Source organism: Lissotriton helveticus, chromosome 5_1 (genome assembly GCF_964261635.1).
Source record: "Lissotriton helveticus chromosome 5_1, aLisHel1.1, whole genome shotgun sequence".
NCBI lineage: Eukaryota > Metazoa > Chordata > Amphibia > Caudata > Salamandridae > Lissotriton > Lissotriton helveticus.
Window position 1 is genome coordinate 204,945,058 of NC_136065.1, and position 14,906 is coordinate 204,959,963.

Below are 14,906 nucleotides of genomic sequence, written 5' to 3' on the forward strand. Positions count from 1 at the left end.
CACTCCAATAAAGCCCCGTCTCTTTCGGATTCGGGGGCGTGTTTTTGGCGTTCTTTCGCCCTGTGACGTCACCCGTCACTCAGAACGCCTAAACACGCCCCCAAATTCGAAATTTTGGGATGTTTACGGCCGCCATTGTTGCCTGACCGCGTCTGGCCCTTGCATCCCCGCCGCCGCCTGCCAGAAGACTGCGGTGTGCTCTGTCTGCCGATTTTATTTATTTAATTCAACGGGAGCCTACCCCGGATTGCTGCCGCAAGTCGTTCTCGAGTACCCCCCACCCATCCCCCCCCCCCCCGGGTCGCCGCGCTGCCTGCGATGACCCGGAAGTGCTTCTGTACAAAACCGGAAGCGGACGGGAGCCCACCCCACGCTCCGGTGAGGGAAGGAGAAAAGAAGAAGCCCGCAGCCGGCGCCTCCCACGGGGCTCCTAGGAGTGAGGGAGAGCCCTGTGCTGCCCCGCAGTCTCACCGGTGAGTGCCTTCTGCCCCCTGATTGTGCCGCTTTTCGTGGCTCGTCTCCATCGCTCTCCACGCAGCCGTGCGGGATGTTCTGCCTGAGAGGTAAGTGCTTCTAACACTCTCTTTGAAGTGCGCCGAGAGGTGCCCTCTCCATGCTAGGGGGCGGCGGGGCCCGTCTGGCAGAGAAGGGTCGCCTCGGTGTAAAGTTGATGGGACTTAACGCCTTGGGATTTTGGGAGACTTCGGCCCCGACTGCATAGCGCTGTTCCATGGGCTGTATGCTCACAAGGCGCTTTGTGGCTTTAATGAGTTATTGCAATAAGGAGTCCGAAAAAGCGGTTTAGCGTTTCTTTTCCTTACTCAAACATGGGCGTTCTGGGCGCCGATGCCCTTGTGCAGCCAGAGTCTTGCAGAGTGTTTGTTCCTACTTTTATGTTTTTCTCGTTTTGTGTTTGTTGTTAAGGAGTTGACTAGCCACCGCCGTCTTCCACACCACGGCGCTACCCCCTGCACACCCGGCATTGTGTTCCTAGGACAAGGGACTTTAGGAAAACGTGTACTTTAGGGGGCGGGGGCATTCTCCCTAAGAAAGAGAACTATTCGATGCTTTCGAAGGCTGCCAGGGGGGAACAGCAGCGGAGCACACCCTGTCAGGTGCCTCTTTTCTGATTTAAGTAACAACACAGACGCCGCTGTACCTGCTCACAATACACACCCAGGGAAGTGCTGGGGGAAAGAAATGGCACATTCCACACGGTGACCTCCCTGGGTTTGAGGAAGGAAGGTTATAATTTCCATTTTCTGTTTAATTCCTCATTATAACAGGGCATGTAGTTGGCAATGTCGGACTTAAAAATGGGAAAGCTTTCTGAAACAAACAAGTAGGCATGCCACAAAGCGCTATGTAAATGTTGTAATACAACTGGAAGCGCCAATGGGTGTGAGTTTAGTGTGGTAACGTATGTAAACACTGCCCCTCACAAACGCAGTTTACATGTGTTATATGCACAAAATTGGTTTACAGTTTTAAAGCTAGTCCCGTGGGCTCTGCCAATGCTGGGAAGAAAGGAGGGAAGGAAAAAAAATGTTTTCTGTATAGAATGTACACAGGGGATAGATAACTGAATGTGATAGTGATTGTGTTTTTTGTGCCTTCTGCCCCCTGATTGTGCCGCTTTTCGTGCCTTCTGCCCCCTAATTGTGCTGCTTTACGTGCTTTCAGCCCCATGATTATGCCGTTTTTCTTGCCTTCTGCCCCTTGATTGTGCCGCTTCTCGTGCCTTCTGCCCCCTGATTGTGCCGCTTTTCGTGCCTTCTGCCCCCTGATTGTGCCGTTTTTCTTGCTGTGTGTGTGTGTGTCTCTGTGTGTGTGTGTGTGGCTCTGTCTGTGTGTGTGTGGCTCTGTCTGTGTGTGTGTGTGTGGCTCTGTCTGTGTGTGTGTGTGGCTCTGTGTCTGTGTGTGTGGCTCTGTGTCTGTGTGTGTTTGGCTCTGTGTCTGTGTGTGTTTGGCTGTGTGTGTTTGGCTGTGTGTGTTGGGCTCTGTCTGTGTGTTGGGCTCTGTCTGTGTGTTGGGCTCTGTCTGTGTGTTGGGCTCTGTCTGTGTGTAGGGCTCTGTCTGTGTGTTGGGCTCTGTCTGTGTGTTGGGCTCTGTCTGTGTGTTGGGCTCTGTCTGTGTGTTGGGATCTGTCTGTGTGTGTCTGTGGCTCTGTCTGTGTGTGTGTGTAGTTTTTTTGTAGGTGGCTCTATGTGTGGGTGGCTCTGTGTGTGTGTAGGTGGCTGTGTGTGTGTGTGTGTGCATGGCTGTGTCGGTGTGTGTGCGCGGCTCTGTCTGTGTGTGCGCGCGGCTCTGTCTATGTGTGCGCGCGGCTCTGTCTGTGTGTGCGCGCGGCTCTGTCTGTGTGTGCGCGCGGCTCTGTCTGTATGTGCGCGCGGCTCTGTCTGTGTGTGCGCGCGGCTCTGTCTGTGTGTGCGCGCTGCTCTGACTGTGTGTGCGCGCGGCTCTGTCTGTATGTGCGCGTGGCTCTGTCTGTGTGTGCGCGCGGCTCTGTCTGTGTGTGCGCGCGGCTCTGTCTGTGTGTGCGCGCGGCTCTGTCTGTGTGTGCGCGTGGCTCTGTCTGTGTGTGTGCACGGCTCTGTCTGTGTGTGCGCGCGGCTCTGTCTATGTGTGCGCGCGGCTCTGTCTGTGTGTGCGCGCGGCTCTGTCTGTGTGTGCGCGCGGCTCTGTCTGTGTGTGCGCGCGGCTCTGTCTGTGTGTGCGCGCGGCTCTGTCTGTGTGTGCGCGCGGCTCTGTCTGTGTGTGCGCGCGGCTTTGTCTGTGTGTGCGCGCGGCTCTGTCTGTGTGTGTGCGCTGCTCTGTCTGTGTGTGTGTGTGTGTGTGTGTACGCGTCTCTGTGTGTGTGTGTGTGCGCGGCTCTGTGTGTGTGTGTGCGCAGCTCTGTGTGTGTGTGCGCGGCTCTGTCTGTGTATGTGCGGCTCTGTCTGTGTGTGTGTGTGTGTGCACGTCTCTGTGTCCGCGAATACTCTCTACTACTCTCTAATGCTCACCTATTGCCATTGTAAATGACAATACCATTTATTTATGTTTTTAAAAACAAATGAAAAAAAATGTCATGAGCAATGCCAATAGCTCTACCTTTAATAATGCCGAGACCATTGCATTGTAAATGCTTGTTTTATCATGAGGACTTGTGTTTACAAACTTCTATCATTTTGCAGTCAAAGAAAGAAAAGTAAAGTGAATTATGTAACAATGTTGCTGAGGAACATGAAATGTGAAATAAAAGGCTGTAGGGTGTAATTGTTTTCGTAACACACAGCAACATGTAAATACCTGTAAATAAACTGTACACATTAAGTCTTTAGGAAAGCAAAAATGAAGCACATTTTTCTTAATTCTGAAGTGTGATAGAAACAATGATTTCAAGAACAAATCAAGACACTTTACTCGGTGATGCACAAATAATAAATATTCACTGAAACACAATTTCTACACGTTATTATTTGTGCAAATATAGGTTCATCAGTAAAATTGTATGTCTGTAAATTTAGTGACAGTTCCAATGTAAAATGTGCTATCTGTAAATGACAATGCGCTACCACACAATGTTTTAGTTACAACAAAAAATCTCCCGCCTCATGTCCATTAAAGCTAGGTGGTAGTGAAAGATAGTCGAATTAAAAAGTAGGTTGTGGTTCTAAAATGTTTGGGAAGCACTGATCTAGGGGGTCCAAATCCATGTCAGATTTTGCAGCTATTCACATAAGATACCTTTTCATGTAAAGAATATAAGTGAAATCATTTACATAGTCAGAGGGAATCCTAAAAATCTTCCCTGGAGCAATCCTCCTGGTCCTACTATGGACTACCCGGTCCCGGCAGAGAGGGGTAGGTCTACGAGAGGGAGCGCGGCAGAATACAACCTGAAAACTGAGAGGTTATACCCGCAGCTCTACCTGCCGGGTGCTGTTGTTGTGGCTCACCCAACCAAGATAGGCAATTGCAACACAACACAGGTATTACTTTTGACCCTTGACACTGATTAGAAAAAGTCTTCTAGCTAGGTAAGGGCACCATGTAGACAGTTAACAAATCACAAAACTTTTTGTTTATTTTCTTGGAATCGCTTGTCAGAGGACGAATAGCGAGAAACATGTCGACCGATTGATACACCCTTTAGTCTAGTCTCACACTAGGGGACATTAATTCCCTACGAGCCTATTCTATTTCTCCAATTTTAATTTGGAATAAGGGACCGCTAGAATAAACCTGATCCTGGCACCCTTTACTCCAATTTTAACTTCTTCACCACGTCTACACACTACTGGCCCCTCACCCACACTTCACCCATACGGCAGTTGGAAAAAGATCTCCGCCAAAGAGCCCCTCTTTGAGGTGTTGCCCATTGAGTATTGCACCGCCGACCCAACGAGGAGCATTGCCGATGATGAAGCATGACACCTGCAAGGGTGTGTGAGGCCATTATATCCAACACAGTGGATACCCACGCGTCAATCTACAACATAAAGTAGTCACCAACATCCAACCTTCACTCCATTTAGGAACAGCCCGGTACTTCTTGTTTCTCCTACTATGGATGCCCCAGCTTTACACTCTTTCAGTTCTCTTCCCATAGCACATACCTACCCACCATCTCTGTATCCCGCGACAGTGGTCTCTTCCTTCCGCTCCTCTTTAACTTATGGACCTCCCATTCTCTAGATCTCCATTTCTATTATTTCCAGCCATTTAGGTTTTTCGACCTACTTCCTAAATTTTTTCTACTTTTTATGTCATATTTGGCCTTGCTAGAGACCATTTTTCAAACTCCATCACATTACTTCATCCTCTGAAATCCACATCAAACATGCATCTGTTTCAACAATGAGTCATGCGCAAAGCTGTGCCTGTTGCTGTGTTCTTGTGTCTGTTTATCTACCCACTTGTTTAGCCACCCACCTCCTACTGACACAACAAGTTACTCATCCACATATGTTTTCACCTGCTTGTCATTATTTATTTATTTTATTCTTACGTTTTCTATATGCCAGCTGCGTCCAGCAGTTATTGAAGCGGCTTCACAAATCATAAAGAAATAAACCATTCCTGGTAGGTAAAGTGACTGGCGGTGGGAGAACAGGGTGCAAAAATAAGAGACTTCATGGGTAACTGGTGCAAGAAAAAGCTTAGGTTAGGCCAGGTAAAACAGGAGACAGATGTGTGACCAGCTTAGAAACAAGCACTGGCAAAGAATGGCTGCAATACCTCACATTATTACTTTATGTCCCTCTCAGGTCAAAAACAATACCTTGAAGTTTTTAAAAGGCTGCAGGCCTTCATGACTTTACTAGATGTGCCTCTCAAGTCAAAGGGGGCTGCTTAAAAAGTATTTTATAAAAACTGTAGTACCCAATGTTACTAGATGTTCCTTTCGAGTCAGAAGCAACTGCCTGAAGTCTTCACAATGCTGCAGTGGCTAAAATCATTACTAGGTCACCCTCTCGAGTCTGATGCAACTGCTTCAAATGTCCCTCATAATACAGGGGGTATGGCTACAACATATAAATGTGCATATACATGTTTGCTATTTTTATAATATGTGCTTGTTTTCAAGAGGATAAACAAGAATGCCAAAACTTGTTTATGGCTAGTCAATATTGCAGCTTGTGATAAAATTCTTGATCGTTATCAAAGTAGCACCGTACTATACATTTGTGCTAGCAGTTACTGGTAAATATAGTTGCCTTCAAATTTCTAAAGGGCGTTGGAATATGGGGCATGGGCAAAACACAGTTTCTCTAAGTGATGGTACCCAGTGGCTGAAGTGAGCTGCCCCATTTTCCGATGCTGTGTTCTGTGGTGGGAGGCAGCATAATTTGAGTGATACTCGAGCAGTCCATGAACAAAGAAGGTTGAGAAAAAAACCTCTATATATTTATAATTTTGTAGGATTTGTTGTGGAAAACTTGAGGCTTGCAAGAGGCCAGACCTAACAAATGAATAGCAAGGTTTTCGGTGTGTCTCTTTGTTGGGGCGATTAAGGAATTGTCTGGAGTTTAGCAATGAGGCAGAGTAGAGGTAAGGAAACTTTCATAAATTTACTGGGCCAATGGGGCAATCTCTAGAGGCCTAAAGATTCAACCAGAGGCGGCTCCTCCATTAGAGCGGAGGAGCGTCACCCCACAAACAAAAGCCCCATACCAGAGCTGAAAACTAAAATGGTAACATAGTTTATTTATTACTATTTTATTTTTCAGATACCGACCTACCCCGAACTGAGGGGGTCATTAGGATAGCGGATTTCCCGCAACCTCCGGGCCGGCGGAAGCCACCGCCGGCCCGGAGGATGCGGGAAAATCGCTGCGGATGCTTGAAAGACCCACCGCCAAATTAGGATGGCTGGTGGGTCTTGGAATCTGTCCGCCGATTTTCCGCCGCGGTCGCCTTCCGACCGCAGCGGAAAAGCATTAACATGGCTGGCGGTGTCTATCAGACACCGCCAGCCATATTATGATGGAGTAGAAAGAATGCTTTTCCACGGCGGCTTTTCCGCCGTGGAAAAGCATACAGACCTTCACTTCGGGGGCCCGTTGCGGGCCCCCTGGGTGAAGGGGGTGTGGGGGGTGCACATGGGGGGTACCTACGGTACCCCCCTGCATTTGCGTGAACAAAGCGGCAGGCACCGCGCGGTGCCTGCCGCTTTGTGCACGCAAATGCCGTGCATGCATTTTTAACATTGCGGTGGGTGCAGCTTGAAGCTGCACCCGCCGCAATGTTAAAAATAGAGGATGTGCGGTCACATCCTAATCTGCATGGAGGGACCGCCGCTGCCCCTGCGGACGGTCCCTCCTACTCTATGGTGGCAGACGGACTCAGGTCCGTCCGCCATCATAATCGGCCCCTGAGTGTCAGGACGGGGCGGGCCATTGATGCTGAGTGGCAGCAGGGAGCTTTGTGCGCTCAGGTTTAAAATGCTCATGTCTCTTTGGCAGGCCCCTCATGAGGGCGGGATGATTGTTACTGTGACCTTGTGGTCCCTAAGTGGATATTCTGACAGATCAGAGATTTACACTGGCTGAGGCTACAGGCTCCTTCAATGTAAACCGAGTGCTTACCACCCACGCACAACATTGCAGGTAACTGCGTGCCTGGTGTGGTGAGAGCACAGCTGTGTTATGGCGAGACTTCTGCTCTGCCAACATATAAAGGAAGTCCAATGTACGAGAGAAAATAATACTTAAAAGAAAATTATTGTGTTTACGTTATTGTAATTCACCACCACCTGACTAGATATTTTCTTTATTACCTGCCAATACAATCACTATTCAGCAACCCCCCCTGATCTACCTATGAATAATGGCCTACATGTCCTGCCAAAATCTCACCCAACCGGGTTTTGTCACACTCTGCCAACCACATCCCATCCACTTTGTTGGACTCCTTACCAAGAGTGATGTCTTCCTGTACTTACTTGTACACGTCATTCTCAACAGGCAGGAGGTCATAGCTCATGGACTGGAAGGTCAGCTCATGCAGGACGGGAGAGCTTGGGTCAAAGCCACGGTCGAGAATCAGGAGCTGGGAACGAGCCTTATCTGGTCCCTGCGAAGCAAAGGAGAAAACGCCCAGTAATGCAGCTGAGCTTTAAGACTTGTTGAACTTTACTGCTCCTACCTGGTCATTTTGGCCACCTAACTAAGTTAAGCAGACTTAAAACAATGTGCCTTATTGTACGTTAGCATTGCAAACCGCCCAGGTCAACTTCTCTTTGGGATCGAGGAGGTGCATCTTTATCTTTGTATACTTCATGTTGAGCTGCACACTGGAAGAACCAGATTGATGGGAGTATGGATGTGAGTTTACCAAAATGCCATGGATGGCAGAAGTAGCATCACATGTCTGTTGGCCTCTGATGACATCAGTGGAGCAAGCACGTATCCCAATCTTAGCACGTTGAAGCATCTTGATTACTGTTGAGAGGGTAGTGGAAAGGCAAACAGAAATTAAACTGTGCTCCATGTGCCTTGTTTACCTTCTGTTGCTGCCAGCTGTCATTATTATGAATGAGGCCACAGGTAGCAAGGGTCATGCCAAGCCTACCGAAGGGGAAGCCAGGGGTAGCGCCTACCTCTAAATGAAGCCTACGACTGGGAGGAGCAGCACTGGTAGATGACATGCAGCATGGCAGATGGCAGGAGAATGAGATGAAGGCTGTAGGACATCAAGGAGGAGAATTTTTTTTCTCTAGACCCCACTATCTTATTTATTTATTTATTTATTTATTAATTTTTGAGATTTATACAGCGCGTACAATTGCCCATAGGCGTCTCGGCGCTAGAAACTTTGAATGTATTCCCGAGGTTAGGCCGGTAACTATTCTTGATCAAACAGCCAGGTCTTTATCTTTCTGCAGAAATGCATCAGGGATGGGCTGTCTTTGATGGAAGCTGGCAGGGAATTCCATAACCTGGGAGCTGCCACAAGGAAGCGTCTATCGCCCCAGTTAACTGTTTTTGTTCGTGGTATTTGTAGGATTTTAAGGTTGTTAGATCGGAGCGATCTTATGGAGGACTGGTATCTGAGATGGGATTTCAGGAAATGTGGACCACAGTTGTGCAATGCTTTATAGAGTATGCACAGCGCTTTAAACTTGATCCTGTTTCGAATCTTGAGCCAATGCAGGTCCCTTATAGTCTCAGAGATTGGTGAGAACTTTGGGATTCCAGACAGGAGACGGGCTGCAGCATTCTGGATGGTCTGCATTTTGTTGGTCACTCTTGCTTGGGCGTTGATGAATAAGCCGTTACAGTAGTCAAGAGATGACAGCACGAGGGCGCTTACCAGCGTCTTACCTGCTGAGGTTGGTAGAAACGGCATGATTTTCTTGATCAGCCTGAGTTTGTGATGGGGTGTTGCTGCTATTTTATTTGAGTGGGCCATGAAATTTAATTTATCGTCAAAAATCACCCCCAGATTTCTGACGGTGATGGCTGGTGTAGGTGGTGTTCCGTGCGTAGGGGGCCACCAGGTGTTTGACCATCCGGGGGAGAGATGTCCAAATATGACGACCTCCATTTTTTCAGCATTTAACTTTAGGCAGTTAGAGGCCATCCACCCACCGATCGCCCGCATGCCCTCTTGGAAGTTTTCAGCTACCTTGTCTCCATTCCCGTTGATGGCCAACACAAGCTGGGTGTCATCCGCGTATGAGGTAAGGCTCATCCCATAGGCCTTGATGACAGAGGCCAGGTCCGACACGTAGATATTGAATAGTGTCGGACTGAGGGATGAGCCTTGGGGAACCCCACACGGTAGTGACAGCTTGTGCGATTGGAAGGGCCCCAGTGTGACCACCTGTGATCTACCGGCCAGGAAGGAGGAAAGCAGATTTCTAGCCATGTGGCGGATGCCCAGGTTTTCGGCACGGTCGACCAGGATCTTGTGGTCGACCGTGTCGAAGGCTGCCGACAGATCGAGCAGTACGAGTATTGCTGTACCTCCCTGGTCCCGGATCACTCTTATGTCCTCTGTAGCTTTTATTAAGGCAGTTTCGGTTCCGTGGAACTTGCGGAAACCAAATTGGGTGTTGTCCAGTAGTTGATGTTAGATGTGCTGTTTCATATCACTGTAAGTAACAGGTATTAAGGTTACTCTTTCAATGATACTCAGATTATCAAATGTAAAAGGTTGAAGGTTCAGCCATCCTGCCAGGATTCAAATGTTTGATGGACAGACCAAAACAGAGCACAGGTGCGAGGGTTTAGCTCAGGAAGGCATGCTATTGGTTCCACAGTTTAGGAGATTAAATCACAAACGACAAGCATATAAAAGCCTTTTTGAGCCATACATGCTAGTTAGTGCCAAATCACATGGGAAGACTTTGGTGGTATCTAATTAATGCCTGCCCCACCACTCCCCGAGAAATCTAAGTGTTGTGTTCTATCCGTGGAATTCAATTAACACATCTTGTGCATGGATCAAGTGTACAGATCACATTGTTTACACCCATCAACCATTTTCATGTGCATTTACATAAAACATCCTGGCTCATCAAGGCATACTGCCAGCATAACAGTTTCAGGAGTGAACATCCAGAGTCCATGGACAGGATCATATATTTTGTACAAAACTTTACTGCACTCTTGCATCCATGGTCCAAATCTCACCTCTCCCATGGTGGGGTCATCCGCCTTGTAGGCATCAAGCTTGTCCTGGATTAGCTGGGCCAGCATAGCATTGTCCTTGTAATCTCTGGAAACGGAAAATTCAGCAAGATGAACAAAGACATGTCCAACCATATTTCCTCAAGTCGCAAGATCTAGAAACATTTTTCATGCCAAAATTACAGGTTCACATCCAATTTTTTACAGAACCTATAATTCCAAAAGCGGTACTCAGTGTGAATTATGTCGCATCACTCAGAATAAGGCTGTTTGTGTTCTATTACTATTTTTTTTATTTTGTATTAATTTATATTAAGTTTTTTTATACAGTGCACCATACAGTCGGTTACTACCTCAGAGAGTTTACAGGGTAAAACTACATGTACTCAGCAGGTATTTGACACTCATTTTCCTGTTTCCCACTTCTTTCCCTTGCCATGCTGCACTCACCCTCTGTATCTGACAGCTGGGTATTCCTTCAGGGTAGCGCAGAGAGTGGCAATCTGCTCTGCCAGGCGCTCCAGAATGGGGTTCTTCATCTGCGCCTTATGTGGGCTGTAGAAGCTTTGGAAGGAGTCTGGGTAGTCTAAAGAGTAGACCTGGAAGGAAAGAGAGATAGAAGTAGAGAGACATAGAGAAATTGTTTCCAGTATATTCGCTGTCAACTTCTGGTGATATTTTTAAAATAATTGAGGTTCTTTCATGATATACTTTGGATGGGCTTTGTTATAAATTTGGGAGACACTTTGCGTGCGAGTGGATTAGGGTGATTCACAGGAATACTTTATTTCCAAGACATCTATTCTTATAGGAATATTGCACACATTTCGGATTCCTAAAATCGGCAATTTTAGTACCCTAAAACAACAATGCAGGGTTGCAACATTCAGCCACGCCTACTTATAAATTATACAATTACAACTATATAAACATTTCTCCCTACCCTGACCCAATACAATCCACCACCCAAAGTTCCACATATATTTAATTAAACATTTCATTAAAAATAATAAGAAAAATTTGACAAACAGAAAAACAGTTAATTCTGACCCAATCAGCATTATGAGGTGCATTATGTGTTTAACTAATAACAATACATGTTACCCGAATCAGGATTCTAAAGTGCAATACGCAAAACAGCTTATCACAACCTTCCATTAAGGAGATCCTCACATATACATGGCATCACCTTACTAAAAACAAACACACCCATACTGACATATATCTTAAACACTAATGGGAAGAAAGAACTAAGTGAATCTTTATGGATTAGGGTGTTTTGGTGAACTGCTTGGGAGGCATTTTATGAGATCATTCTACTATATGTCATATTTAATACCGCTTACCGCACTCCGTGGATGGTGCTATCTTGGGAAAATGTACTGCTGACATTGCTGAGTGCTGGGGGAGCAGAAACATGTTAATGCCCTAACTGCAGTATTCTGAGATCTTTCTGGGACTTGCCTAAGAGATGGTCAAGGTCCTGAGACTCAGCAGGGACTCATAGGACATGTGCACACTGTAGGGTATAGACGTTCTCCTAGCGATACAAAGGGCATACGTGCAATCCAGAGGCAAGCAGCTAGGATTCAAGAGACATACGCGCAGTATCCTGGTGCTCATCGTACAGGTTTAACAGCCTGTTTCGTGAGCCAGGTGTGCAGTGTTTTGACAGTGACTTTGGAGATTCATAAGACTAAATTACATCTTTGTGTCACTCACTCACCTGGCAGTCATGAGACATGTGTGCAGAGGTGTAGCACTCCAGGCATGCACTAACATGGCTCTCACCTGGAGTGTACAGGACAGTGTGTAGTGTATTTGCCCTTGCCTGTGACTCATGAGCAAGTGCACTGTACTGGCAGTTGCTATGGATACAGAGATCCGAATTGCAGTGACTTGCATCTGTCCTCAGCATTCGCAGTATAGTTGTGCAGTGTTCTTGTACTCAACTGGATTGTTTGAGATGGTAAGAGTGCACAGTGTTGCTGTTACACACCATGGGATTCATAGGGCTAATGTATGTGTGTGGTATTTGCCAGGAGTGCAATCTATAAAGCAATATGTAGTGGTGACGTAACGCCCCGGGACATTAGTATTTAAGGTGTGTAATAAAACCGACTCACATATGATTCGTAAACCATGTATGTAATATTGTGCCCTCGTCTGAGATTATTTGGGGAGGCAGAGATTCAAACTAACTTGGGCATGTAAAGTCATTCTCTGCACCTGCCATTTCTAGCAGATAATTACATAGCCTTCGACTCACCTGAGATTCTATATATGAAGTATGTAAAGTTGTTGCCGGCACCTGCCATCTCTAGCAGAGGTTGACAGAGCCATCAGACTCACCTGAGATTCTATATATGAAGCATGTAATGTTGTTGCCTGCACCTTTCATTTCTAGCAGAGGTTGACAGAGCCATCAGACTCACCTGAGATTCTATATATGAAGCATGTAATGTTGTTGCCTGCACCTTTCATTTCTAGCAGAGGTTCACAGGGCCTTCGGACTCACCTGCGATTCTATATATGAAGCATGTAATGTTGGTGCCTGCACCTTTCATCTCTAGCAGAGGTTCACAGGGCCTTCAGACTCACCTGAGATTCTATATATGAAGTATGTAAAGTTGTTGCCGGCACCTGCCATCTCTAGCAGAGGTTGACAGAGCCATCAGACTCACCTGAGATTCTATATATAAAGCATGTAATGTTGTTGCCTGCACCTTTCCTTTCTAGCAGAGGTTGACAGAGCCATCAGACTCACCTGAGATTCTATATATGAAGCATGTAATGTTGTTGCCTGCACCTTTCTTTTCTAGCAGAGGTTCACAGGGCCTTCGGACTCACCTGAGATTCTATATATGAAGCATGTTATGTTGTTGCCTGCACCTTTCTTTTCTAGCAGAGGTTCACAGGGCCTTCGGACTCACCTGAGATTCTATATATGAAGCATGTAATGTTGTTGCTTGCACCTTTCATCTCTAGCAGAGGTTCACAGGGCCTTCGGACTCACCTGAGATTCTATATATGAAGTATGTAAAGTTGTTGCCGGCACCTGCCATCTCTAGCAGAGGTTGACAGAGCCATCAGACTCACCTGAGATTCTATATATAAAGCATGTAATGTTGTTGCCTGCACCTTTCCTTTCTAGCAGAGGTTGACAGAGCCATCAGACTCACCTGAGATTCTATATATGAAGCATGTAATGTTGTTGCCTGCACCTTTCTTTTCTAGCAGAGGTTCACAGGGCCTTCGGACTCACCTGAGATTCTATATATGAAGCATGTAATGTTGTTGCCTGCACCTTTCTTTTCTAGCAGAGGTTCACAGGGCCTTCGGACTCACCTGAGATTCTATATATGAAGCATGTAATGTTGTTGCCTGCACCTTTCTTTTCTAGCAGAGGTTGACAGAGCCATCAGACTCACCTGAGATTCTATATATAAAGCATGTAATGTTGTTGCCTGAACCTTTCCTTTCTAGCAGAGGTTGACAGAGCCATCGGACTCACCTGAGATTCTATATATGAAGAATGTAAAGTTTTTGCCTGCACCTTTCCTTTCTAGCAGAGGTTCACAGGGCCTTCTGACTCACCTGAGATTCTATATATGGAGCATGTAAAGTTGTTGCCTGCACCTTTCATTTCTAGCAGAGGTTCACAGGGCCTTCGGACTCACCTGAGATTCTATATATGGAGCATGTAAAGTTGTTGCCTGCACCTTTCATCTCTAGCAGAGGTTGACAGAGCCATCATACTCACCTGAGATTCTATATATGGAGCATGTAAAGTTGTTGCCTGCACCTGCCATCTCTAGCAGAGGTTGACAGAGTCATCAGACTCACCTTAGATTCTATATATGAAGCATGTAAAGTTGTTGCCTGCACATTTCATTTCTAGGAGAGGTTCACAGGGCCTTCGGACTCACTTGAGATTCTATATATGGAGCATGTAAAGTTGTTGCCTGCACCTTTCATCTCTAGCAGAGGTTGACAGAGCCATCATACTCACCTGAGATTCTATATATGGAGCATGTAAAGTTGTTGCCTGCACCTTTCATCTCTAGCAGAGGTTGACAGGGCCTTCAGACTCACCTGAGATTCTATATATGGAGCATGTATAGTTGTTGCCTGCACCTGCCATTTCTAGCAGAGGTTAACAGACCCTTTGGACTCACCTGGGATTCATAGGGCAGGAATGCAATGTTGATCTCTGTGAGAGTCTTGATGAGTTTGGAGGCTCTGGACTTCACAAGTTCATTAAAGAGGGCATCGGGGCAGGCTGTGTTCAGGGAGAAAAGAGATCATTGTGAGGAAGTGCTCCCAGTAACAGCAGATCGATGTAATGCAGAAGTTGAAAATTCATTAAAAATGGACTGTTGGTTTCGGTACCTAGAGCTCGGCTTCAAAACAAAAACATGAGCAAAGGAGAAAATAGGGCGCAGGAAATTAATGTGAGAGTGGCTACTGCCTGACAAGACATAACATGGGGCATAATACAGGTATGCACATAACGCAGGAACAGAATTGTACGCCTGCAGGCAATGAATGCATGCCTGTGCTTTCAAACTGACCTTATGCCGAGCAACATTCTCTCCACAATGTGAAACTGTCTTTACAACGCAATTTTCATATCGCAGTGCCTTTACCACGCATTTATTGCCACATGCCTTTTTACCACGTATACGCCTTTACCACCCATTTAAGGTAAGTATGGGGGTTTGGGTGGTCTCGCCCCAAAGAAATAATAATTATATATATATATATATATATATATATATATAT

The 14,906-nt window shown here is 46.3% G+C and overlaps 1 protein-coding gene across 2 annotated transcripts in view; it reads right to left on the minus strand.

Annotated features, from left to right (window-relative positions):
* The window catches only part of STXBP1 (syntaxin binding protein 1), a 229,160-nt gene that overhangs the window by 48,875 nt on the left and 165,379 nt on the right, over positions 1–14,906 (minus strand). For both annotated transcript variants that reach the window (XM_078642001.1, XM_078642002.1), the window contains exons 6-9: positions 14,300–14,403; positions 10,572–10,720; positions 10,125–10,209; positions 7,430–7,560 (exon numbers count right to left, since the gene is read on the minus strand). In XM_078642001.1, coding sequence (XP_078498127.1) covers positions 7,430–7,560; positions 10,125–10,209; positions 10,572–10,720; positions 14,300–14,403 — 469 coding nt within the window. The remainder of the gene's footprint in view (positions 1–7,429; positions 7,561–10,124; positions 10,210–10,571; positions 10,721–14,299; positions 14,404–14,906) is intronic.